Source organism: Calidris pugnax, unplaced genomic scaffold, assembly GCF_001431845.1.
Source record: "Calidris pugnax isolate Ruff unplaced genomic scaffold, ASM143184v1 scaffold246, whole genome shotgun sequence".
NCBI classification, from domain to species: Eukaryota; Metazoa; Chordata; class Aves; order Charadriiformes; family Scolopacidae; genus Calidris; species Calidris pugnax.
The window spans coordinates 2,040,592-2,067,404 of NW_015090989.1; the positions used below are offsets into that span (position 1 = coordinate 2,040,592).

The 26,813-nt window shown below is 33.7% G+C and overlaps 1 protein-coding gene across 1 annotated transcript in view; it reads right to left on the reverse strand.

Moving 5' to 3' along the window:
- CFAP47 (cilia and flagella associated protein 47) overlaps positions 1-26,813 on the reverse strand; it is a 306,788-nt gene that overhangs the window by 138,135 nt on the left and 141,840 nt on the right. The window contains exons 46-52 of the mRNA XM_014954045.1: positions 25,518-25,626; positions 24,447-24,667; positions 18,446-18,626; positions 13,007-13,203; positions 9,461-9,604; positions 8,461-8,634; positions 286-397 (exon numbers count right to left, since the gene is read on the reverse strand). Coding sequence (XP_014809531.1) covers positions 286-397; positions 8,461-8,634; positions 9,461-9,604; positions 13,007-13,203; positions 18,446-18,626; positions 24,447-24,667; positions 25,518-25,626 — 1,138 coding nt within the window. The remainder of the gene's footprint in view (positions 1-285; positions 398-8,460; positions 8,635-9,460; positions 9,605-13,006; positions 13,204-18,445; positions 18,627-24,446; positions 24,668-25,517; positions 25,627-26,813) is intronic.

Below are 26,813 nucleotides of genomic sequence, written 5' to 3' on the forward strand. Positions count from 1 at the left end.
TTTTGGTTCTAGTAGTGCTAAAATAACTTTCTAATAATTTTCATGGGGCCAATTAAATGCATAAGTTTGCACATATGCTGGCATTTTTGAAGGACCTGACCACATCTTTTAGCAGAGATATACCTTTACAAATAAAAATATGAGCCAGCTTAGAAACCTGTATCACTAGTAATTATAGCCTTACTTCCAGAAGAAAGGTTATGATGAGCAGAAATACTAAGTGTAAAGTGCATTAAATGTAAACAGATTTAATCTGCTAATTTATAAGGTTTTTCTACATTGTACCTTGAAAGAGTCCTCGTCTCCACGGAGATACACTCAAAGTGTAAGTGACTTTGTCATCTGGTTCTACTGTAATAACAGGTGCACCACCCACCATTGAAAGATCTGAATATACCTGGTGAAGAGAATTCACAAAGAGGAAAGATCATCAAAAGCAAGTCACTGTTGCAAGAACTCTATAGACACAATATCTATTCTACTTGCTTTGAAAAGTAGAGTATGATATGAAGTATGCTATTGGTAAGTCCTAACCCTTATGCACATGAAAGGAACACATACTGCAAAAGTAGTACTGGCTTATACAGATCATATCAAGCACAAAATTTCAAGTCATTGCCCAATGTGGGCAAAATTATCTCACTTAGACCATGGAACTACTTACATATGCGTAGAGTTGCACAGTGAGGCCCTTAATATTTTACATACATTTTCTTTAGAACTGTAACAATGATGTTTGACAGTAGTGATCCATCTAACTAGACAGAGCAAAGAAAAATCTGAAGTGTCGTTTTATCATCAACTGCTATATCTCAGGTGGTATTAAACCATGGGTTGTGTTATGTCATATTTTGTAAACGACCCATGTGCGATGGCATACACAGTAACTATTTGAACAATGAAAAGACCAATACAATATTCATATGTTGAATTTTAGATTTTGTAAACTATAAAACTGATTGCAGGAATATAGGCTGAGAGTATTTTTTAATTACATCTCATTTCTTTGCCACTTGTATAAGTTTGCTACAGACAGACTCTATGGTCAGCTGCTCATGGAAGAGACGTTCAAGTGATGATTACCTCCTTAAGTCACTGGTTGTGCAGAACCCTAGCAGGTGGGCTGCATGAATAGTTCTGCTCACCCCACCCCTCCTCTTCCATTACCTCTGCCACTGTTGCTGAGTAATGGCATTTTAAATTGATACTGCAATTTCTGCAATGGAAATCTGAAAACAGGTAATGATTTTCAACTGAGGCATGGAGTCCTTTTGAAGAATAATTTCAGGTTATCATGTAGTACAGTAGCATGCTGTAAATTTTTACTAAATTAAATAATAAAAATGTCTCTGTGTTGTTTAGTCAAATTTTGAGTGAAATCACAAGTCATCAGAAAGGCTTGATTTTTTTCCATTCATTTATTCATTTCATTAAAGAAAGACTACAGCTATCCTGTCAAGCATCCAAGCAGAGACTTGGATTCTCAAAGATCTCTTTTGCAACCGTAAAAAACATTAGATGCACAGATCATTTTCTACCTCCCCAAGGTTACCGTTGTTGGTTTTTTTAAGTGAATAAGTTTTGTCCATATTTTCTGTAGGAAAAAAAGCAATTCTAAGATCACCTTGTCTTCTATTACTGCCAATAATTGCCTATAATGTTTGTCCTCTCTGGGGTATTTACGCTAATAAAATTCTTTGTTCAAGCGCTAGTACAATCTGGAACTTCTATTCCAAGTAAGAAAGAAAAAAGCTTGTAAGACAACAATCTTCCTCTTCCCCAGCAAATCTACATTTCAAGCTGGATATTAGAAGTCCAACAATCAAAAAGAGCAGGAAAAGAGACTAATTGTCAAGGAAAAAAGAAAAAACAGACCATAAAAGGAATGATGGAAAGCTTTGTTGAAGTGTCACTTTTAGAATAAAAATTGGAAAAAAAAAAAACAATCAACTAACTTAATAACAAAGAGAAAGCATAGGAAAAGAGAGGTTGCTACACACTGAGAATAGGGAAGTTTCATTTCATGCAAGATAAAAAATAAATCAGGCATGATCCTACATTTACAGATTACTCCATTTCAGTTCACAACAAAGTTAGTAATGCATATGAAAGTAAAGACTAAGTACCTAAAAAACAAGGATAGAGTAAGAGAAATGACAGCAAATGAATAGGAATAGAAATAAGATTAATTAAAGTGAGATTTTTTTTAAAGAAAAAAGTAACACTGAGAATATGCAAAAGTAGGATAAATGTGGTTAATTTAAATTGGATAAATGCAGGAAAGAAGGGTTATACAGTTTCTAAACTTTTTTGGTTAGAAAGTAGTCTGATAACCAATAAAATACCTTGGTACTACTCACATCTTCAAAAAAATCTAATAAAGAACTAACATAATAAGCTGAAATGGAGCAGAACTTACAATAAAATATCTGTATTAAAGCCTGGCTCTACATACCATTATCAGTCCTTCAAATTCATAAGAAAATTAGATGCTTTATTTTCATAGATTTGGTTAGAAAGACAATGTGTGACATAACTAAGAAACAGCAAAGCTGTTCAAGTTGCCGTAATAAATATCAGGCAATCACTGCAATTAGTTCAGTGAAGAAAAGTTGGCTTTCATACCCACAAATTTCCGCAAACCCACACAATGTATGCGTTGTCTATCACTCAGAAAATAAGAATAGTAGAATACCACAATGAAACCAAAATGTAAATTTTTATTAAAGTTATCAGTGTGACCTTGCAGAAAATTTGCTCAAATCAATCCATCTCCCAGGGTTTAGTTTTTAAATGATAGTATTCTCCATTATCTTACACCTGAAGTTATTATTTATGCACAGCCAGAAAGTATAAACACAGCAGATTTGTAAAATGATACAATTTTAATCTAATTTATCAGTCACAGATTTGAAAACTCATTCTTCAGAAGTTTCATGTGGCTATTTAAGATGAATAGGGATGGAAAGCCAATCTTCAAAATTATAGTAAAAAACCCCTTTATTCCAGAGTTGAATAATTAAATAAGCATAACTGCAAAAATGTCAGCTGACACTTCAAGCCAAAGTGGTAAACAGAGGTACAGAACTTAATCAAATATACTTAAATTCCACTATCTCCTTGTATAAAGAAGTCAGACAGTAATATGCTAGATATTTCCATTTGAAAATTGTTTCTCAGGTTTGTTTAACAACACTGACAGGCTCTACTTATTAAGAAGTTAATGCTCCTTGACACTAGGTCAGAACTGGGTCTGTGAGAGCCACTGATCAATCTGATAACCAGATTTTTTTCAATACTGTCAAGAATGACAGATGTTTCGAAAGAAGCCCCCATTACATTCCCTCATCCTCCTTTCAGTGCATATAGTGCAAGTTCCTGAATTACTAGGAATTCATTTAGTTCTTGCAATTGCTTTTATTTTGCCACCATTGTGTTAAAAAACTGAAATAGAACATCTTTGCATTGCACTGAGTATACTCCCTCAACAATTCCCTTCTGTTCAGATGCAACCTGGAGTCCTCGATAAGGAAGAGGGCTGCATAATCCAGATTCATAACTCAGGCAGGTCACCTGTCAAGACCTCTAACCTACCTCAAGAAACAAATCAGACATACAACCTTCCTACAGCATTACTTGATCCATCCTTTTCATAACTAGTAATCACAAAAAAAGCCAGATAACAACCACGGTTATTCTTATATTCTGCAGGCCTTTGTACAATTCATTATTGGTATAAAGAATGCTTTTTTTGTAGTGAAGCCTGTTACAGAAGTTCTGGTAGGCAATGGGGAAGTCAAAAGGACTGAAAACTTGATGAGGGTATAGGACCTTCAGCAATCAGGTTATTGGAGTTGCATGGAATTTATTTACAGGAAAACTCACAAAAATTACAAAATAAGATTTAGCCTGAATAGGGAAGCCCCTCATTAAAGGTTTATAGTACATAGTTTTATTATTTTGAGACATTTGCTGCAAATACTCAACCTTCATTTCATTCTTTCATTGACATTTTAAAGATCTAAAATGCATAGAGAGAGGATAGAGAGAGAAATGCACTGAAGAATAGGGGATTTTGTAGTTTTTGATTATGTATTTATTCTATGATACTTGTGGAAATTACGAACAGTTTGTATAATCTAATACCTGAAAGGTAATTTAACTGAGCCTTCAGATTCCTCTAGAGAGTTTACTTTAAAGACATCTATTTTGAACAGCACTGAGAAAAACAGTTAGACAGTTTTATATTTTTACTGCAAAATCAAGCCTTGAAAGAATTAGGCACCTTTATAGATAAAGTTACTATCAAAGGCATCGTTAGAAGCAGCCATCAACACACCAGATAATTATTTATATGCAGCAGACTGAGTTTTATATAAAAAATCAAAAGGAAATGGTATAAAAACTTTGTCATGAGACTGACAGATTGGTTTTTATAGAAATACTTCTCATTTCCTTCCTCTGAATCTAATTTTACAACCACTAAAATCCACTTACACTGAAGTCACTAACCTTATATTAATTCAGCATCAGCAAAAGACGTGCTCTCTGGCTGATGTTATATGTGCACAAATTCTTTATGAATTCTGTTGTAATGTTTTTTCAGGCCCAGGAGTAAGTTAATCATGAGAAAGACTATTTGTTGTCATATCCCCTAGAACCAGTCATGAAGAGCACAGCGGCAGTATTTCCCTAAGGTTTACACATCACTCAGTAGAAAACAGTTCATAAAACATTCACATTTTTCAAGGAATTTATGGAAATTGTCTTTCATGGAAAGCTTTGTAGGTACTGAAAGTGTTTTGCTTAGCATTTTAAAAGGTAGACTGATGGACGCAAGCACATGACTTTCACTGAATTTCAAAGGCACTTCCATTCCTGACTCTCTTGATACATATTAGTGGTTGCACAGACAAGCAAACCACACATATTACAAAAATCATTGCTGCTCCAGACATGAGCACTCTATATATGTTTGAAATTGGAAAAGTATAAATCAGAGGGAAGAGGGAAGAGGAAGAAAGGGAGGAATTTTTTCCCTCTTCTGCCTCCCAGACTTAACTATCATTTTCAAGTCACTTTTGCAGTAGTACCCTTATTTTGGTTGAAGCTATTAGATATATACAATGAATACTGAGAAACAGGGTAGCATACGTACAATGTAATTAATTTTTAATGAAATGAGTTTTTATTAACTTTATAGTTTAATATATTCAGTTATTAAAATGGAACAGTGAAGCTAAATTTACACCTCAAAGGCAAAATTACCCAAGTATTAATTCAGCTAAATTACTTATTGCTAAGTATTCCTTGTAAATTGCTTATGGACATGCCTGTAAATCATTATGCTTGTCAGCTACTGGAATATCTTATACTATTCTTGATTTAGGCTGAGCTTTATTAGTTCAGCAAATGAAATACTTCTGTTTTTTCGAAATATCATGTATGTCCCCATTTATTTATAAGAAGTTACCTTGTATAGTGGATACACTCCGTCAATGGAGAATGTATCAGGCAAATTAACCAACTAATTCAATAATGAAGACATTCACTAGCCAACAAAATCACAAAAGATCCCATTAAAAACATTTCTAAGCTATTAATTTTTTTGTCATCTCAGTTCTGTCTCCATCAAAGCTGGCAAGATTTCCTCTACTGTGTCATCAACTTAGCTAAAGGACAATATGGTAACATTTCAAAGATGCTGGATTAAAAAGCAGGAGGAGTTATTGGACTGTCAACAACCACCCCCAAGGCAAGCACTGACAAAGACAAAATCACAGTCTGTTGTGTTCTGATTCATAAGAGACTATCCAGAAATTACAGTGATCAGGGAGCATGGAATGAACAACAACCACAAAATCAGTATAACATCTTTTTCCTGATGCCCTTTGTGCTATACATTTCTGAATAAAGTTTATTTTGCATTTCTAACAAGGTTGTTGGTCACAGTCCCCTCTGAGAGTAGGTTTTCCCATTCCTTCTAATAACTACATGATCATGTTTTAGATTTCCTGATTAAATCCTAATTTACAGACTAAACCTTTTGGAGTTAAAAGCCAGCAAATGGTCTCACTCACTACAATAGCACAAGATACTATGTGACATCTGCTGGAGAGTGCCTGAAGTGATTAATACTGTTTGCTTTGTTGAGGACACAGATTCCAGACACTGGTAGGTTTTGTAATCATGCCTTTTCTAGGGTTTTCAGCACACCTTGCTTTAACCACTGTTCTCCGACAGCTTCTGGGTAAAATACTACTACAGAGAAAATACATTTTTCATTCCAACTAATTTATTACATGCATACAAGCACGAAATAGCTGGCATTACTATGTCTCTTCAAAAGTTCCTGAGCAAAAAGAACACACGTGGTTAGACTGTCTAAGAGTACTTCAGAGAGGCAAAAAAAAAAAAAAAAACCACAACAACACAAAGCACCACAGAACCAACTAAGTGGGAAAAAATCCCTGCCCGGAAACCAGATTTTGGTAACCAGAGAACACCTTCAAGGAAGTCAAAGTTCAATCAGACTCAGCTCATCCTGGAATAGTCACAGCTGTCATAAATTCATTTTACACAAAGTTTCTGAAAAAGACACACAAGGAATAATTTTAATGCATTCATTTTGAAGTTTGATATTTCAGTGTCTTTCACTTTCATTGGCACAAAAAATATTGAGTTCACACAACATGGGAAAGCAGAGGAATTAGTCCTGTTGTCAAGTTTCGTGAAAGTCAGTGATAAAAGTACAAATGTATTATAAATGTAAATGCATTCACATCTAAAAAGCTAAGATTGTTGAAAAGAAAGGTGTCAAAGCTGGTGATGTCCAAAAATGCATTTCTTTCTTTGTTCAGGGGTTTTGATGAGTCAAAAAATAGGAACATGAAGTTGGACCTTTTTCTGCTGTAAAAGTCTATTAAATGTCAATCCTCAGTAACAGTGAAAAACTGGAGACTAGTAAGAGTTTAGGGAAGAATTTCACATTGCCATAAATTCCCATCAAAGAAGTATAAGAGTGCTGCTGGTATATACATTATCTCTATAGAATAAGGTGAGGCCGCTCTCTACCAATATCACAAGTCTAATTAACTACTCAAATTTTATCTTCTAGAATTTTCCCCTTTTTCCCCTTCCCCCCCAAAATAAAAACTACCAAAAAAAACCCCAGCACCTAAACCTCTTCAAAAACATACAGTTCAAAAATATACATTTACATATGCTGTCAATTTTTAGAACACTCCTGCCTTGTTTCTACAGATTGAGCCCTCCTATAGTATAGTATACAGACATAGTATGTAGATGATATCTACTATAGATTTAAATGCCATAGTAGAATCACAAAGATGACTTTTGTTGAGCAAGGTCCGAGATGTTTTTGCTCAGGAACCTTCTCTCAGATGAGAAGAAAAACAGAAGTCACTTTTTTTCCCCTAAAGTACATTCCATCTCTGCTGGCATTTGACATGTGGTCCTATACACGGATAAGGAAGGCAAGGAATACTACTGAAATACTTTGGTCACATTCAAATTAAACATGCAGATAAGAGAAATGGTAGGAAAACATGCACTTAGAGTAATACATTGGTTTTAAATTGGAAAATGCATTTGTGTAAATACAGTTATAAAATATATTTAACCTAAACAGTGAAAAATAATAAGGATTATATTTCACAGTGAAAAGATCTTCCAGAGCAGGGAAACTAACAAAAGTGTTTTTTCTAAGAATTTATAGCTTATGTCCCTCCATCGAAATCACAACTACCTCAGCACCTCCTACTCCATCTCACCAGTGACCCATTGCCCTTCAACAGCTCCAGTTTGTTATTTCCATTAAATTTTCTTTCCCACTAGCAAACACACAAAGTATTCCCAACTTCCTCCAATATCCCTGAAACAACAGCTGGGCAAAAGACTAACTGCTATAACTTGTTCCAAGAAATGAAAGCTCTAACTGGCCAGGCCATTAGGCCTTTAGGTATAGGTATATAGTGAGCTCATGCTGCAATCATTCCCTTAGTAGGCTGATAACTTTTATCCTTTTCCTGCAATATTCCACTGCTTTATGAATATTTTAGGAACCTTGTATTCTCAAGCTCCTTCTCTGTTTTCAAAACTGATGGAATTGGCCACTGTTTTCAAGCTAGTGGAGGAGGAAGGGAGTAAAGACTTGCAAAGGATCAGGGAGCAATTGTAGATGAGTTGTGCCCTTGGGAACCAGACTAAAAAGCTAATAAATCTTTTTCCAAAGAACATAAATAAAATCATAAACTATCTCACATGACTTCCAGACTATAAACATATCAATGTACTATAAATTATAGTTAGATATAATTTCTCATGGATACATGAATTTTAATAGTGTATCTGTAATTACAATAATATTTGCTATTTTAATGCATATTTCATAGGCCCTTGGATAGAAAACTAGTTGTCACATTATTGCAAAAAATGTACCTTGTATGTTAACCTGTTCTTAGTATAATTGGGCACCCATAACATTTTTTGAGTGACTTTTCTCACTTCGCAATCTATCACAATATGGTCCTGTGCCAGAGGTCTCTTCCCTATTCCCTTAAGGCTAAAGATGTTTTCAGTGCCAGCCGTATTATTTCGCAGAATAAGCCTTCCCTACAACAAAGAAAGAAGAAAAAAAAAAGTGTCAGCACTGTAAAAGTCCCCTTTGCCTGCCAAATTAACTTCTTTAGTCTATTAGTCTTAAATCCAGGCAACAAAGCATGCTTACAAGAAAGTGTTCCTATTGACTTTTCTAGTTCTTAGGTAAACTCTGTTGTTAAACAGAGAAGAAAATTAAAAAAACCAAAAGGTTTTATTTGACCTGCAGTCAAAATCTCTCAGCCAGTATACAGGCAAAAATATGTATAATGCTTCTTGCTAAAGGTTGCATAGCCTTTGTTTCACTCTTCACTTTTGCATTCAGAGTGATTACTCAGGTGGCAAAAGCAGCTTCTAAGTAGTGGCTTAACATGCAACAGAAAATATTTTATGAAACAAAGTACCCATCACATAAATTCATCTGTGATGTATGCATGCAATGAGGAATACTCAATGTTACTATTTTATTACTCAGGCAATGAGATACAATTTAATATATGTATTTAAATTCAGACTAACACAACATACATTTTTATGATCAAAATCCAGAATCACTTCAGAATAACTGGTTGTTTCATTAAAATGGAGAGTTTTATAGAATAGCAAATAAAGTATGAGATAATAAAGGGTGACGGGGAGATCTATCATGCCTAATCCTAAGCTTTGTCAAGTTATTTTCTTTGGTTTTTTACTTCAGCTCATAGGCAATCTTTCAATTTTTGCCTCTCAAGTAGATGCCTCTTGTTAGTAACTGCTTAAGAACTTTCATAACTTGGACATTAAAGGAAATTTTATTGACAGAAACATCCTCTTCAAATGTTGAAACTGATTTCCCTCTTACCGTTGTTATGCACTCAGCAATAGGCTTGAACATCAGAGGATACAGAGCTGTTTCACCGAGACCCACATTTATTAGAGGAGGGCCATAAAAACCCTCTCCTTCCAAAATTGCTTCAAGTTGCCAATTCTGGCTGGACATGTTGCTCTGAAATCAAAGTAAAGATGTAAATTAGATTATGCATTTAAAGCTTTTAAAATGCATTTCAGCTTTTACTTGCAGTCATCAAAACAGAGCACCATAGTCATTTTCCCCAAGTACTGGCTCAGAGCAACCTTTGGGGAGAATGAAACAGTGCATCTTAAAAATGAATTAAGCTAATAATAAATCCCTTATTCCTGGCAGTCGGAGGTTCTGACAGCAATACTATAAGTAGCAATATTGTCAGCGGGAACACACATTGGAAGATTAAGTACCTGACATAGCTAATGGTCAAGATGGAATTTATAAGTATCATTATAGACATTTACACGTATCTTTATGGTGCTGCTTAATGCTTGCCAAAATTCAGTCCCTTTTCCATCTGTAGAAAATCTTAGTGTACCCCTTTAAATGCTGATGAGCATATATTGCTCATTTGGCTACTGACTGTATTATAAGAGAAGCCTTGCTGACAAATTTAGGACTCCATCTCCAAAGGAGTATTTACAGTTCTATGTTCTCAGAAACTAATCTTTCAAGAGACTAATCTATTTTAAGGAATGCCTGTCCTGAGTAGTATGAAAACTTAAGAAACATGTTTGCCTTGTATCCAGATGTATCACAAGACCGTTTGATTAAGGTAGAAAGTGAGATATTTTGTAACACATGTTTGGAGGCTGCATAAAAATAGTAAAACTAAAACAATTCTATCCAGCCTGAAACTATTTTGGCATTCAAGACTTAATACCTGCCTTTACAAAACACAGAAGATTGATATCATCTATGAAAAGAGGAAGTAATCCTTTGACCCATAATGGTCTTCATCCATGGAAAACTGTCTATAAATGTCAGAGATAAACAATAGATTGTTTTTTTTCTTATGCCTTTCCCCTCCGCTCCCCCCCCTTCCCCCAACACCAGGAACAACTTTTATCATTTTGAAAACCAGCTTGACCATATTTAAAACTGGCAGGTCATCACCCTTTGATAATCTACTGGTTTAAAAGGTGAGATAGAGGAAAAACATCACCATGATTGTTCTTTGGTAAGGAAGAGAGGAGGAGAGTGACTATTTAGGGGCTTAAGATGTTGGGGTTTTCTAGTGCCATGGGTATCAGATGCTTCCTTTATCTGTACTAGTGATGATTACACCAATAAGTATTTCTTCATTCCGAACACAAACACTTGCCAGTTGGAGAAATGTAGTTGACAAACATGGTCACTTTGAAATTATTCTGTAACAAATCCTTCTAATACAGCATGAATTTGACTAAAAATATCTTCTAAAGAAAGATATTAAGGTCAACCACAAGTATTAGAAAATGAAAATAAAATATTCATTAAATTTCACTCCCTTGAACTTGTGCATTAATAAACAGGTTTAGTTACTTAATCATCTAATTCTTACAGGATCTCCTCCTAATGTGAAAACTTATCCAAAGCTTATTAAATCAGTGAGCAACAGAATTAATGCTAAGGGAGTTAGAATCTTTTCACTGGTTGGTAGGTGATTAAATCTAAAGTACATAATAAAGCTGCATGTATAGGACCTATCCCTCTTTCACTGGAGAGGCTGAAACTGAATGATGGACCAATTATATTCATCTCATGCTAGTGACAATTACAGAAACTTCAGATGTTCAGCCTTAACTCTGAAATAAAAAAACAATCACAGATTTTTAGATTCAGGTGAGTTCTTATTCTGGTTCTGTCACTAAATCACTGTGTGGCTTTAAGCAAATCACTTGACCATTTTATTTGCTCCATTTATAATGTGTTCCACCTACCATACAGATGTTAGTTTGCTAGCGTGTGTAAAAACTGTTATGAACACTAATTATTAGGTTTAAGAAACAAAGTTTAACAGATTAATCAACCCCATTCCTCAATTTCACTCTCTATGACCATTTATCTTCTTATGTAAAGTATTTCAAAGATCCGTAATTTGAATGACAAATGACAGTGCTAACTAGTAATATAAAAGTATGGAAAACTTCCTGATAGATGCAGAAGCTCCACATAGAATGAATGTATATAAAATTGTAAAGTATCTAACTCCTTACCAGAATAACATACATTTCTTATACTGAAAATGAAAGATGTGAAGAAAATAACATGCAATCTTGAAATTAAGCTTAAGATGTAAAACACATTTTTATATTTGTATGACATTTCTTTTTTCAACCTTAGGGTATAACATTTAGAGCAGACTTTATGACGACGTGTGCATTTCATAGAAAGGAACAGACTGAGGTACATATTGTCTCTCTCACAAACACACATACACACAGAGAAAGTAGATGCTCCAATTGAGGTACTTTTTATTTCCTAACTGAAAAAACAAGCAGGACTTCAAAGTATAAAAGCATGACTCATGCATGAAATTTAAGAGCATTTACTTAGGAACTCAGAAGTGGGTAAAAAAAATTCAAAAGAATAAAGCCAATCTCTTTAGAAACTCTCTTTTTAAACAAGACGGAAAAAAACCTTTACCTTTCTGTGTTATTTAACAGCTGTTTTTCAGTTAATGTAACATTCAATAAATCAATGGTCAATAAATAATATAGAATATCTTAACATTTACACGTAAGGAAATACGATCTCCTTTCATTTTCTTCACTTTTTTTTATTTTCCTAATTAACTAGTTCGTTGTCTACTTTCAGCATTTCACATAGCACCCACAGTACAGTCTTTCCCCAGGTATTAAGTATCCTTGTTAGAACCTTATCCCACTCTTTTGCCTGCAAAATCTCAGAATATTTTTTCCATACATTAACTCACTATTCTTCAGTGGCTCTAATATCTAAAGGTTACATCAAGTACACAGACAAAACCACAGTTTGAATCTCAGGAAATATTTTACCATTCATATCGCTTAAAGAACTTTTACCCTTTCTCTCATAGCTTAAGCTCCTTCTTTATAATTTTTTTCACATATTTTTTTCTTTTAAATTGGAAAAGTTCTTCAATTTTGAGCAATAATTTTCTGAGGGAGATGATATTCCAACCTACACTCCATCTTCACTCCCTGGTCTTACTTCTCATGTGCCAAAGGTTTCATATCCAAAATAGATATGATAAAACTATAGATGTTATACTGCCTGCGATTGCGATATTTTACAAATATGATAATATTATTAAATAACAGACTAACGAGTGTCAGGACAGAAGTGAAACATTAGAAATAAGCCCATCAAACTAATAATTTACTTTAAGAACTGCCAGAAATTATTTTTCCCAACAAGATTTATATTATGTGCAATATGGACTCTGAGTAATAATACTCAAGACAGTGTTTACATGTATTTGTGCATTTTACAACTATGAATGTTACCAGTTTTGATCCAGAGTCCAGTTTTTAAAAATCCTGAATCTTAGTTTAATTTCTATTTGTAGAGTGAACTTACTATTGGAATATCCTGAACCACTGCCTGGTAAACTGGAGTTTGAAATTCAAGCTCGGCTTCAGCATGGTCTGTATTCACTACACATTCAATCTCATAGACACGAACATCGCAGGAGGACTTCAGAAAAATCTGACAGTGGTAGCAACCAGCATACTGAGGAATGAATTTTATAGGAAGCTCAACTGCATCACTTATATCTAAAAAAAAAAAAAACAAAAAAAAAAAAAAACAAAAAAAAAAAAAAACAAAAAAAAAAAAAAACAAAAAAAAAAAAAAACAAAAAAAAAAAAAAACAAACAAAAAAAAAACCACAATAAACCATCAAAAAACAACAAAAAACTGTAGGATATTCTCCCCAGCAGTACATGCCACAATTTAAAACAAACATTAGACATTAGAACTTTAGGAGTGTTATCATAGAAGCATAGCAAAATTTTTATTTTCCTTAAAAAAAGTATACTTAACCATCTAAACAACATTTTTTATTGTTTTTAGGAGTGCACAGAAAAATATTTCAAAAGATCAAATAAATCTAGTAGAAAAATGTAATGTGTATGAGTTTTTACAAATATTAAAAAAGTATAGTATTTACTATACTTTTATCAAGAGTTACTATGAGAAATATCAGAGACAATACAGTATATTTGGCTAATAGTAGCCCCAACAATGACTGGAATTCTGTTAAGTTTACTAGTTCTCATGAAAGGTACTCATTATACTTTTCCTATGCCCAATTTTGGATTGAAAGTCTGAGTTTCCCAAAATGCAAGGGGTGGCCTAGTTGGAATAGAATCATGAAAAATCCCACTTGCCCAAACCACAGCAAGTGGGAAAAACTCCCCACAGGAATCTCTAGACTAAGGAAGAAGCAATGCAAATGCTGTCCATCTTTGGACATGGCCAGGTCTACCAATTCTGCTGCAAAGACACTCCTCTCTCTTGCTTACAGAAAGGATCAGACTCTTTCACAGAATTTTAAGCCCTTCAATAGCCCTTGTAGGACACTTTCCAAAGGAGAAGGAAAGGCACATGAGGAACTCCAATGACTGGCCATAAAAAGAGTTTCCCAGTCCAATTCTTCCCAGAGTCTCTAAGAAACCTGAATATATATAATATATATAATATATGTAACAAAGACTGTTTCTTTTCACTGTTTTCCAAGGCTAGAAACCAACATCTAAAGTTGGAAAAGATAACGAGGAAGGTCAGAGACAATGTAATGACACAACAGAACATTACAGACAAAACTCAAAAAAAATTACTTCTCTCTGGAGGGGAATATCTGACAAATTCTTGTGGAATTTCTCTTCTTTCTTAATTTGGGTTATTTTCTGATGATATGTATGACAACTGGACTCAAACTATTCTAATGTCTTCAATGATGACTACTGAATTTTGAAAGTGCAATCAATCCTCATTTGCAATGCTGCTCATCCTAGTTCACTAAGTGGTGCTCCTCATGTATTCAGTTCTCACCTCTCTGCAAATGAACAGCAAATTGAAGCTTTCTTGTTGCCTTATGTCATCACTACTTCAGTTTTTTCAGAAAAATAACTCAAGTTCAAGAGACGAAGCATACAGAATGACACTATTTATCTTTCAACATTACTAGGCTATCAAAAAGATTATAAATTGCACCTCAGGCTTAACCCTCTCTGAAATAAATTAGTTTATTCTCCTTTAAAGACAAGATTAATGGCCTGGTAATTTTTGAATTATTACTCTTTTTTCTATTTTGTCACTAAGTTATTACCCCCATTGGCTATCTTCTATAGAAGTGACCTGAGTTTTGCATGGAATGAAACTGTCCTTTCCATTCTTCAGTTCATTAGTACAGTTCCTAATCTCTCTCTACAAGAACTGTTTTAGGATGTTGAAACAAAATATTTACTTAAAATTTAAAGTACATATTTTAAATACCTGTATTTCAAGATAAAGTAGTTGTTTACAACACATATTTGGGGAAAGATAAAACAGCTCCAAAACATTTCTGCATGAGTTTTGCTTTCTTGCACTAAATAGAAATTGTAATTACTAGGAATTATGGTTATATTTCACTGAGTTGCACCCATCTTTGAAATGCACACTTTCAAACAGAAATGCCTCCTATAGAAAAATTTAAAAATAAAACCAAGAAGAGTCTTCCTACCCATGCCCTTTCCTGCTCTATGTTTACAATATTTAGTTTGGCATTACTTTTGTTAAAATATTTGTCTCTTATGCATTAAAAAAAATACAATGAAGAATAGGTCAGTTGAATAATTCAAATATTATGATCAATTACAGTCACTGAAAAGGAAAGAAAGTCAATTGATGATGTTTATTTAACATGACAAGTATTTTATGCAATAATACGTGGTTCCTGAAGTGAGAAAGGATCTCCAAATCAAAATGATTACAGAAATCACTTGCCTGTGAATTATAGGTGAAGTCTGTTCTGCAAAATATTTTTCATGCTAATTTTAAACCCAGTTTACTTTATGGTATTTAAAAGTCTCTCATCCTCTTTTCATCTTTCTCAGTCTTGTAAGATATTCAGCAAAGATAAATTTAGGAATTAGTTCAAAGATTTAATGAAAATAATCTACGGGATCACAACTGACCTAACAATTTCTGAGACAAAAGTAGTAAAAGTGAGCAACAGGCAGCATTTATGTTATTTCTCCGTAACAGGAAGCAGAGCATGCATCCGTGGAAATGAATGAGACTGCAAACATTTCTCCAACAGTGAATAGTCAGGCAGAACAATACAGGGTTTTGGTACAGCTTCCTTCCCTAGACAGGATATTTATTGTTTGATGGGGAGATATTTCATGTGAAATAGGTAAACAGTTTTATTTTCTAGATTTGTGTTAGACAAATGCCTGTGGGAAACATTTTCTTGATCCTGAATGTGAATATCTGAATTGGGTTTAGTTGTGAAACAGTTGTCAAAACAGGGGTAATTGCAAATACAAAACTTTTAATATGTAATGTTACCCACCACACATTCTTGGGAAGCTAAATTACAGCACATAGATGTTGGTCATGTTCTCTAGCAACTGCCTGTCATCTTGTGCCATTTACTTATTAGAAAAGACAATCTGATCACCACCTGGAATTAGCAAAGTCCATGCCTTCTGATTTAGCCCTATTACAAATTATGGAAGGAGGGAAAGAGCAAGAGTACAAATGCTGTTCTTCCATATCACAATTTGTTGGCATCATTTCTGAAGGCAGGAAACTATGGACCTTCAGTAGTTAGTCAGTTACTTGCATATTATATTAGCTTGTATTCAGCAATGGTGGTTCTATCTATTTAGAAGGTCAAAGCCAAATTTCACAGTGAACTTATCTCAGCCTCTGACACTATGCATGTGTCACAAATAACTGGTTAAATTAACCTGAAGACTGAATTTGCAGGTATGGACTCCTAGAAGGTAAAATAAGCAACATATTGAAGAGCCCAGACTCTCCTGATTTCTCTTTACCTATTGTGTCTTCAAATGAGTTGAATTAGAACAGCACTCTACTCAGTAGACTTGAAAAACCAAACTCTTTTATATGCCTTAATGAGTGCTGATATGTTTTGGAATTTTTGCTATCAATGTGTACATTTCTTTGCTGATTTTCTTTCACTTAATCTGAATACAACAGATATGTAGAAAAGCTCCTGAAAAAGCTACTGTTTATTGGTTTTTTTTCCATTTAAATACAGTGTATCATTACACATCTAAGCAAACAGCTAAATATACTTGATCAATCAGAAGAGGAGATCTACTAGGAAAAAAAAAATAATGAAAGCATTTTTTCCTTAATTAATCTTAAAATGCAACTGGCAGAGACTTGGCGGGGAATAAGGGGGGGTTCTTTTTGGATATTCTTTGCAAGTATAACAGCAGGCAGCCAGCATTGTCAAATTCTGTAGTAAGAGGCAACAGAACTCTGATATTAGCTTTTGATATTGAATCTAAATTAGACAGTGAGGTGGAACACCATTTTCTTCATTAAAAATGGATTATGGACTTTTGTTCCTTCCTGGACTTTTTTAATGCTGAAGTAGTTCAACCTAGCCATCAAAAAAAAAATAAAATAGTTTTTAGTTTAGTTTTCCCGCCTATGTTTTTTATATCTATCCTTATAAACTAGGAAAGAAACTAAACCATATGGCATGACTAAAAGCATTCTAGTTGCATGCTTGCCTTAGAAAGTTCAATAATGTACACGCTTATAAAATACAGTAAGGACTTGCTTAGGTGCGTATCCATTTGAAAATTAAAGTATTACCCTTATTCTAAAGAACTGCACAAATTTATCATTACTGAAGCAATATACGTATATTTATCATTACATGGCAGCAGCCATTGGCATTTGGTTATTATTACAATGCATAATATAAAGTATGATATGCTGGTACTGACATGTTGCTGTATTGCTTTTGCATATCAATTGCTATCAATCATTTACTCCCATATGTTTTCTTTCCTTTAAAATACTTGTATGTCAAGGGTATTACTATCAGGTTTCTGCTAATAGTAGGATTAGAGATAAAAAGTCTTTTCCAGGCAGAAGACTGAAAACAAAAAAAGTTTGAAAAAAGAAAACCAAAAAAGCAGGAAGCCCTTCTCATAAAGTACTTGCATGCTGTAATATCTGTGAACTGTCACGTGCAAATTGGTGAGCATCCTGCCCCAGGAAAAAAAAAAAAAGAATCAACTAGCAAAGACAGGGTCAAAATGAAAGCCAAACAAAAAAGAAAGCAATGAAGATTTAAGTATAAAATTTAAGACACTAGAAAAATTAGCCACAACAGAGACCGACCAAAGCTGACGATATCACTCTGAAGACTAATGCAGAGCTTTTCATTGATGAAGGGTGGGGAGAAAACAGTGTGCAACTGGTTGACACCTCCCTCTGGCTGACTAAGGAGTAGGCAAACAAGAAAAGATATGTGGTGTAAGTGGCACAATTTGCACACAGATCAGTGCTAGATAAGAAGTGAAAAATGAGCACAAATTCAGGAACTGTGACATAAACAAATTAAACGAATTTCTCTTTTACAGCAAGTCTCCTGTGTGCCTTTCAGAAAACCACAGCCAAGTGGAAAGCATCACGGATTTGACAGAGTTGGAAGGGACCTCTAGAGATCATCTAGTCCAATTCCCCTGCTAAAGCAGGATTGCCCAGAGCACATTGCTCAGGACTGCATCCAGGCGGGTCTTGAAAGTCTCCAGAGAAGGGGACTCATCATTTTGAACTAACAAAATAGAACTTGGGTAGTAATAACAAAGACAAGGCTGAGGATTTGATAAATAGCAGAAGAGAAAGATCATTTTCTGAGTCTATTTAGGGAAACCTTAAAAATATAAATTCATAGAAAGAAACATCATCATATTTAAGACCATTCTTACCTGTTTTCAAATTCATAGAAAGAAACATCATATTTAAGACCATTCTTACCTGTTTTCTGAGGTGAAAGGTCTTTGGCTGATGGAACTTGCAAATTAACTCTGCTTGATGCCAACACTGGAATAGAGAACTTCTCAGGAACCTCAAAGAATTCTTGCATGCTCACTTCTACACTGTAATCCACATACTTCAGCTCTGGGGAGAACGTACAAGGTTTCAAAAGTGCATGTCTCTGTAAGTGAAGGAATAATGTATGCATATGAACAATCATCTCATTATAATTTCAGGTTAAGAAATGTAAAATTATACAGGCCCTAAGGGTGTAATTCTAAAACTGAATCGGTAATTAGGCAAGTTATACAGAAATTGCTTCTAAATAAAAACTGTCTTGTATAATTTTTTTTAGACATCATGCACCTGAAATGTTAAGAAAAAATGCATTTTGAGATTTACAGTAAAGCCGCCTCCTACCCACAAACCACTCTGCATGCCTTTATAGGTAATTCAGGGAATGCAAGAAAAGGGGAGAAATTACTTGAAAAGAAAAACCTATTTTGTGTCAGATTGTTGACAGATGTTTCTTCTTTTACTTCAAAAAGTTTCTAAATAATAAAAAGCATGAAAAAGAAAAAAATGTTTTGATATTTTGCGAGGGATAACTATACAGTTAGCCGAGTGAACTTTGATACTTTAATGTTGACAATATATTTCAGACATGAAAGCTTTTAGAATTAATTTGAGAGACAAATAAGCTCCTCCTTTTGGTAAAAAACTTTACTAATTAACAGCACTAAACATATTAGTGAAGGATTAGCACAGTACGTAAAGGCAAGCTTAAAATAAGCATCTAAACCTCTTAATGAACTAACTTAGATTGTGGTACTATAGCATTACAGAAATAATCCAATGATTTAATACACTACTTGCTCAAAATTGTCATTTTCAATCCCGTAACACAGCGTAATTGCAACACTCAAGATTAATTATAAACTGAACATATTTAAAATCTGAAATGAGTCGCATCTTTTTCATAGACAACTCTGAATTCATTACTATTGTGAATTATCTTGAGTGAATCCAGGGAGGAGATAAATATAGAAATATTCAGTATGTGCTAGGAAAACTGGAGTATTCTCAAAGACTATTGGTTTTAAATAATACCAGGAGAGCAGGAATTGCAGTATAAATTGCAATGGGACAAGGAATGGAGATCCATTGTGGGACTTCAAAAGGACAATTTAAAAGGAAAGTTGGTTGTTTTTAAGGATTACTATTCATGGTTATATGGCCAAATTACAGCTCAAGTCAACTAAGTTGGGGTTCTGCTTTGGGTTGGTGGTTTATCAGGGTTGGTTTTTTTTCTGTTCTGATACAAAAGTCACATTCCCTCGCCAGTTTTAGAAAGTGAACCTACACTCTGCCATTGCTTTGTTTTGACCATTAATCTGTCCATCCAAAGTGTCAATACAGTGTCAGACACAAGGTACATATAGATTTTAGGAACCTGTTAAGCTTTAGTTGCTAATATAGTTTTTTGACACAATAAATATAGAAACAGATTACTATTTAAGATTCTTGTTATATGAAGTGCAACTGGACAGATGTATCTGACAAAAAAACCAAAAAAAAAACCAAAATGTTAACATAGTTCTTTTTTTACTGTATGGTGCACCACTGGTATGGTGCAAATATATTTCATAGAAGGAACAAGAAGGATAGTTGAAAACTCGAACTCACTAATCGTTAATTTCTAACATGCAAGACTGGAAGTTCACTGGTAGTATTCTCTCTCTCACACACAGACAAAATAAAATAAAATAAAATAAATAGGTGCTAATAATAAAGTTGCTATATTGATAACAATTCCCATTTCCCTCTGATAGGACTAAAGTGACAGAAGATGTTGCAGAGGGAAAAAGGATATTTCATTCTCACTTTTAATGGCAAGTTCCAAACCAAAAGAATTACATATATATACCATTTTAAATTTGACTTTGACCTTCTGCTTATTTAAATATAAATTTATACCTACATCTGATTTTGGTTACTAGATTATTGGCTGACACTGAAATAAAAATTCAACATGATTAAAAAGTTTTGGGAAGTCTTAACTGACAAAACAATTGTAAGATGACCTTTGGTGGAGCACTGAGCAAATTTAAATTACAATTATCTTGAAGACATATTTTGTGCTTTAAAAAAAAATCACTGAAGTACCTTATTTTAAAAATGTTGTCATGATTTCTCATTTTTAAAGATACATTAGGAAAAAAGACAGCTGGTTAGTATTACATAGTCTATGAACATTTCAAATATTTCCTGGTACCTTGTCAAAGAGTAAAGGATGAAAATATTTTTAATGAGAGACCTAGATCTTTTTGAAAGGGGAAAAGAAAATCTTGCAAATATACACAAGAGTAAACCCTGTTGCCAAAGGGTAATATTTCCAAGAAAAGAGAAAATGTCGAACACAGTTCAAATAAATGCTGTGGCTACTCTCCTTCTTTTTAATATTTTTCAGGGCAGTGAGAGTTAAACAGAATTTAATATTTTGTAACTCTCATTATCAACTGCAGATCTGAGGCTGCTGTGCTACAGTAAGAAAGATTCCAACATGCACTTCGTCAACAAAATGGTTCATAATATTCCAAGTGTGGAAGTGTTATTACCAGTTAAGAACAGTATTTGCATTCAGTTCCCATAATTAATTTTTTTTAGAATAATTTGTAGAAAAAGGATTGGAGGGTATATAAAGCATCAGAATGAAACTTGATGTTTTTCAAAGACTGTTTGATTTTCCAAGGTATTTTCTTAGATTTTCCAAGGTATTTTCTTAGATTTACCATCTGCACTTTCTATGTATATAGGATGGCAGACGCTATTATGAGTGCTGAGACACCTTACTCTTTTCTTGCATATTACTGTTTTCCAAACCCTACTTTAGCCCAATTTCTTCCTTCCAGGACCATGACTCTTCTAAAACCATTCCTCATGTATAAAAGAACTTTATGATCTCAATCTCTCAGAATCCCTGTAATCAATCATGTTTGCCATCTCCCTTAATCCCATATCAAAAGATAAGTGATGTAATATAAAAGACATTGGTCCCAGTTATAACTTCGACAAATTGAAATCTGACTGCAGATTCCTTTATGAAAAGTTCATTCCTATTCAAACATATCTAATGTAACTTTTTAATTATAGTATCTCTTCAAGGACACTGTGATTCCTCCTACAAAAAAAAAAACCCACCTATATTTAAAAAAGCAAACTGATTAAACTGAGCTTTTCTGTCATCACATGGAAGATCACAAAATCCTTATTGAATCCCAGGGCACTATGAAGAGCACAAAGTTTGAAGATCAGAGCTGGACAGACGTAGGATAAGATCAGATCAATGCTGTGAATCAGCCAAGCAGCAGACCCACAGCTGCTTCTCTCCTCATTTTCCGTTGATCAAAAATTAAACTCATCACCATGATGTTCTAAGATAAAAATAGTCACATGGACAGAAGGCTAAAAAGAAAATGTATAATGTCCTCACAGCTGGAATATGACACAGAGATCTGGTGTCCACCCTCAGATGACCCATGCATTCAAAGGGAGGCAAAATGGAGCCTAAGTAAATACTTTTTACAGCTTAACTATAAGGACACATGTGGACACAGTGGGAAGTGCAAGATTTAGGTTTGATGTTCTTGTAGAACGGGACTTTTCCTTACCTATCATAATGTTTAATTGTACAAGGGGACTATTGGCATCTCTGACTATCAGGAGTTTCTAGACACTGCATGAAATTTGTGCCTTTTTAGGTAGATTCCAGAAAACAGGAAAAACTAAGGCATGTTATTTTGAATTTCACTTCTCTTTCTGCAACATCCTTCCCCCCACATATACAAGTGAAAGTAACCTAGTTGTTCCTAGAGAATTCTGTTATCTCTTTCTTCCTTTTATTCACTTCCCTCTATTTACCACCATTAGCAGCTTCAATCTAAACAAGTTATGTTCTTCCACATTGTCTCCTCTTTTTTTCCAGATACATTTTTTTTCCCTTGTTATCTATGTTCACCTAAACTTCTCACCTACAGTTTCCTCTTATTGATCATTAACAAAGGCAATTTGTAATTATTCCAAATAATGCCAGTCCCAGTCTCAACAGTAGCAGAGAGTTCCATCCTATATTCCCTTTATTACTACCTAAAAATGTTAGGAGAAATCAAATCAATGAAATACTCAGGAGATAAGAAATTAACACAATTCTATACTTAAAAATAGAATTCAGAACTTTCTTAACATTTTTCATTAAAAGCAACTAAAGATTTCATAGTTAGAAATGGGCACGCAACCAGATTATTAGTTTCTGGGATGGTTATGCCTTGTATATATTTATAGGGTGTACACTAATAGAACTAAATAGCATAAGGCTGCTGATTTTGATCTCTCATTTTCCTTTAAATATTGAGGTCCGTATCTTTGGATTCCTATTGCTTTAGCAACCTTGCTTCCTACCTCTTCATTACTTTATTTCTCTAACTGCTTTATTAAAGTTTGATGCTATTTGGTTTCAAATTTGTTTATTTTTTTAATTATACCAAGGTTTAATCACACACAGAAAAAATCCTTAAAATCCTTTAACAAATGGTTTGGATTGTGTTGGCAGTAGAGGTTACTTTTGGAGGACTGGGAAGAAGAATAGCAGGTTAACTACCAACCTTGCTGCTAGTAAGTCCTTCAGTGCCCAAGATTGTAAAATAAAGTATTAAAATTTTATTTTACCAGATGTGTTCTATGCTACTTCTAGCAGAACCGTTCAATGAGCCGATTTTAATCTCATTTGTAAAGTAAAAGATAGAAATAAAGATATAGCTAATATTCTTGCTCCTTTCCATTTAAATGTCTATTTCCAGGCTCCTCAGACTTGTTGACTGTCATTTCTGTACTCTGATTGCACATTCCAATACTGGCCAAGTTGTCACCATTTAGCACAAAAACCCAACAGGATAAATAGGTTCTGACCAGCACAACATTTTTTATGGGAAAGAGACAAAAATTCATTATTGTTTTAGCAAGTCTAATAATTAAAGACAATCAAAACAGTTCTTCATTTCTTACTGTAAAGAAAAGAAGCAGTAAAAACACAGAACAAAAATTGCTAGGACTTTCAACCATGCGTATCGATGGGTAAAGTAAAAATATACAGCACCAGGGAAAATTCTCTTCCTCTTAGTACTGGCACTGCAAACCATACTCAGGGAGCAGTCTAACTGGAAAACTGGAATAGCAGACATGCTGCCCAGCAATCTATCTGAGGCCAGGTAATTCCAGGTTCACATGGGAAATTGAAACACAGAGTGTGGCTATCATCCACAGAAGGTTACATTTGAATTCTACATGAGAAAAAAGCTTGCTTATTTGGAAATATTGCTATTATAATTTTATTCAAAATTAGTAATTGAATGTTTAATGGACTACCTTGGGAGAATATTTTGTTTATAGATGTTGAAATCATGGCAAAATATGTCTAGGTTGGAATGATGTATAAATAAGGAGCTATAGCTTAGAAGGAAGATTTATGGTTTTCCAAAATTATCTCCTATTGATTGCAAGAGAAGAAAAAGTCTTTCCCGCTCCTTTATTTATTCTCAAAATCTATTCTTTACAAAAAAGAAAAAATCCTGTTTGAGAATTTTCATTTCTTACAAAAATATGCATAAGGAAGTATACTAATACAATCTATTACAAAGAGTACAAAAGCTTTTTTCATAGAATCATAGAATGGTTTGGGTTGGAAGGGAATTGGTAGTTATTTTTCAGAAGCTACCTGAAGTAAAATATTACTGCTCTTTTTAGTTGCAGCCAATATTTCTTAATGGAAGCACTTCCTAATAGCATGGCTTGAGGAAGTAGCTTCAGAATGAACATGTAAAATATTGCAATGTGTGAGGGGAACTGGCATTAGTAACTGTCAGATTAGAGAATGTGTGAAAAAAATTCAGTTCTACAAATAAAGAACAACCAAATAATTGCAGCAACAGATTATTGTGCTTCTCACCTCTACTCTGGACAGCCCTAACAATGCAGTTGCAACTCGAACACTACTGCTCTGCAGAGTCCCTGTTATCTTTCTTCTTTCATACTCAATAGTTGACATCTGCTGTTGTGCAGCAATGGCCAGAGCCCTCTCTCTTGACTCATTGATCAATGGAATCCTCAGATTTTCTTCAAGAATCTGAGAAATACCACATTTCAAATATAAAACATGCTCTACTGCACCTGTTAAATAAAAAAAAATTAAATAAATAAACCCACCACATTTGTCAGCTGTTAGTGTTAACTGCATAGAGTATTTAAAATCCCTAAACTCCAGCGCAAATGAAATAATTCCTTTGATGTTTAGTTACATGCTATTATTCTAGTACATACTATTTAGTCCAGTAATACTTTTTGATTCTTAATAATAATGGGAAAATAAAAATTAACACAGACTGAAATCAAAATCAGAAATTGCTTTCGATAGTTAATAAAAGTCTCCAGAGTTTAATTTTACTATTATTATGATGGCAATAAAAGTTTAAAATAAAGTGTTTCTGGTACCTACACAACACAGCCATTCTTTTATCCCTCTAGGTGATGTAGAATACCCTCTAAAAGAAGCCATCAACAATTATTTCAAATAATAGCTACACTGTTTCAGAAACAGGACTGACAGCGATTTATCTCTGGCTGTTTCAAGACAAAAGTATTGGATTGCCTGTCAAATCACATCATGTGTTTTAAAACTAAAAAAATTCTAATTGAAAGTGATTTGTCCTGGTTCATCTGACTACAATCTATACTCTGAAGTAGAAAAGAAGAGAAATTATGAAAAAATATTTGTGTAGACTATGTTGAAAACAATACAAGAAAGTTGAAGAAGTTATCTAACAACCAGCTGCTGCTCTGAAAAGAACAGACTGGACAACATTAGAAAAATATCTGATAAGTACACTGTAACATCTTTCTTGCACTTTGCTATAAACAACTACTTTTATCAGATGCATTTAATTAATTTTAACAAAAATGCATGGAAACCTAAGGAGAATGATTTGACCTATTTTGCTCTTATCCTTTTTATTCACTTTACCTTCTAAGGTACTGCTAACATGCAGAACATTTGGACTATCCATTGGAAGCAATACTGAAGGCAAAGGTCTATCACCTGTTCCCTCTATCAGGTATACGAATTCTCCAATCTGAAACACAAGAACATACACATTCACGCAATTCAGAAAGCAACTCATGTTGAGCAGAAGGCAAAATACTAAATTAAAAGACAACCTAGTAATACGTAAAATGTGTCTTGTGAACTGTTACGTATTCACCAGAGCCATTATTCTAAAATTATGTTCAAATAAAATGATCATTTCAAACCCTGCTGTGATAATAAAGTACCTTTAATTGAGAGTATCGTATCTGAAAAGTCAAGAAATTTCAAGGAGTTGAATCCTCTGCAACTGTTGATATAATCCCCTGAACCATAAGTGGAGCACTAAAGTGAATTCTAATTCTGTGTTATAGCCACATATAATTTAAACATATACATGAGCTTACTTTATTGTTCTTCAATGTTAAGAATTAAAAAAAAAAAAAAATGTTTAGTCACTTTGAGCCAGTAACATTTCTCTAGAAAGCCAAAAAGAGCAGAAGGCAGGTTAGCATCATGTACAAATTCTTCATTAAGAAGAAATAAAGTTAACAAATATTAATTATTTCATTAAAAATAATAAAATACCTACAGAAGCTTGACAGTAAACATAAGCATGACATAGAACATAGGAAGATAGCATTATTCATAGAGGAAAAGAAAAATTAATTAGCAGAGAAATAACACTGAATCATAGATGAAACATAAATATGATGCAAATGAAAGACAGAAAAGTTTTGGGTTTTTTATTTAAATAAAACTACTCCAAACTATATAGGCTACAATCAGAACAATCAGATTCCAAAACTAGAAGATATCTAAAATAGGTACATAGATATCTATCTAAACTAGGCAGGAGATTAAATAGATACATTACTATTTCTTTGGTAACTTCATTTTGTTTACTGTAAACTTTTTTTCTACAACTGTAGCTTCTACTGATTGCAAGGAAAAGGATCAAACACTGCTGCAATAACTGATATAATTTGCACAGAAGGTCATCTCTTTATTTCCATTAACCACACTCTGTAAAACTCTGCCCTAAAAATTCATATTCTGTCTTTTTTTTCTTCATTTCCAATATGAAGGAAATAATTTATTTATATAATTTAGTTCATCTGTCAATCAATGCAATGCTTTCCCTTAAATATTTGCCAATAACATAAGAAAAATCTCTTTTTCATTTTAACTTTATTCATAGTTTTGTCAGCTATTTATGTTAAGGCTGAAAACATT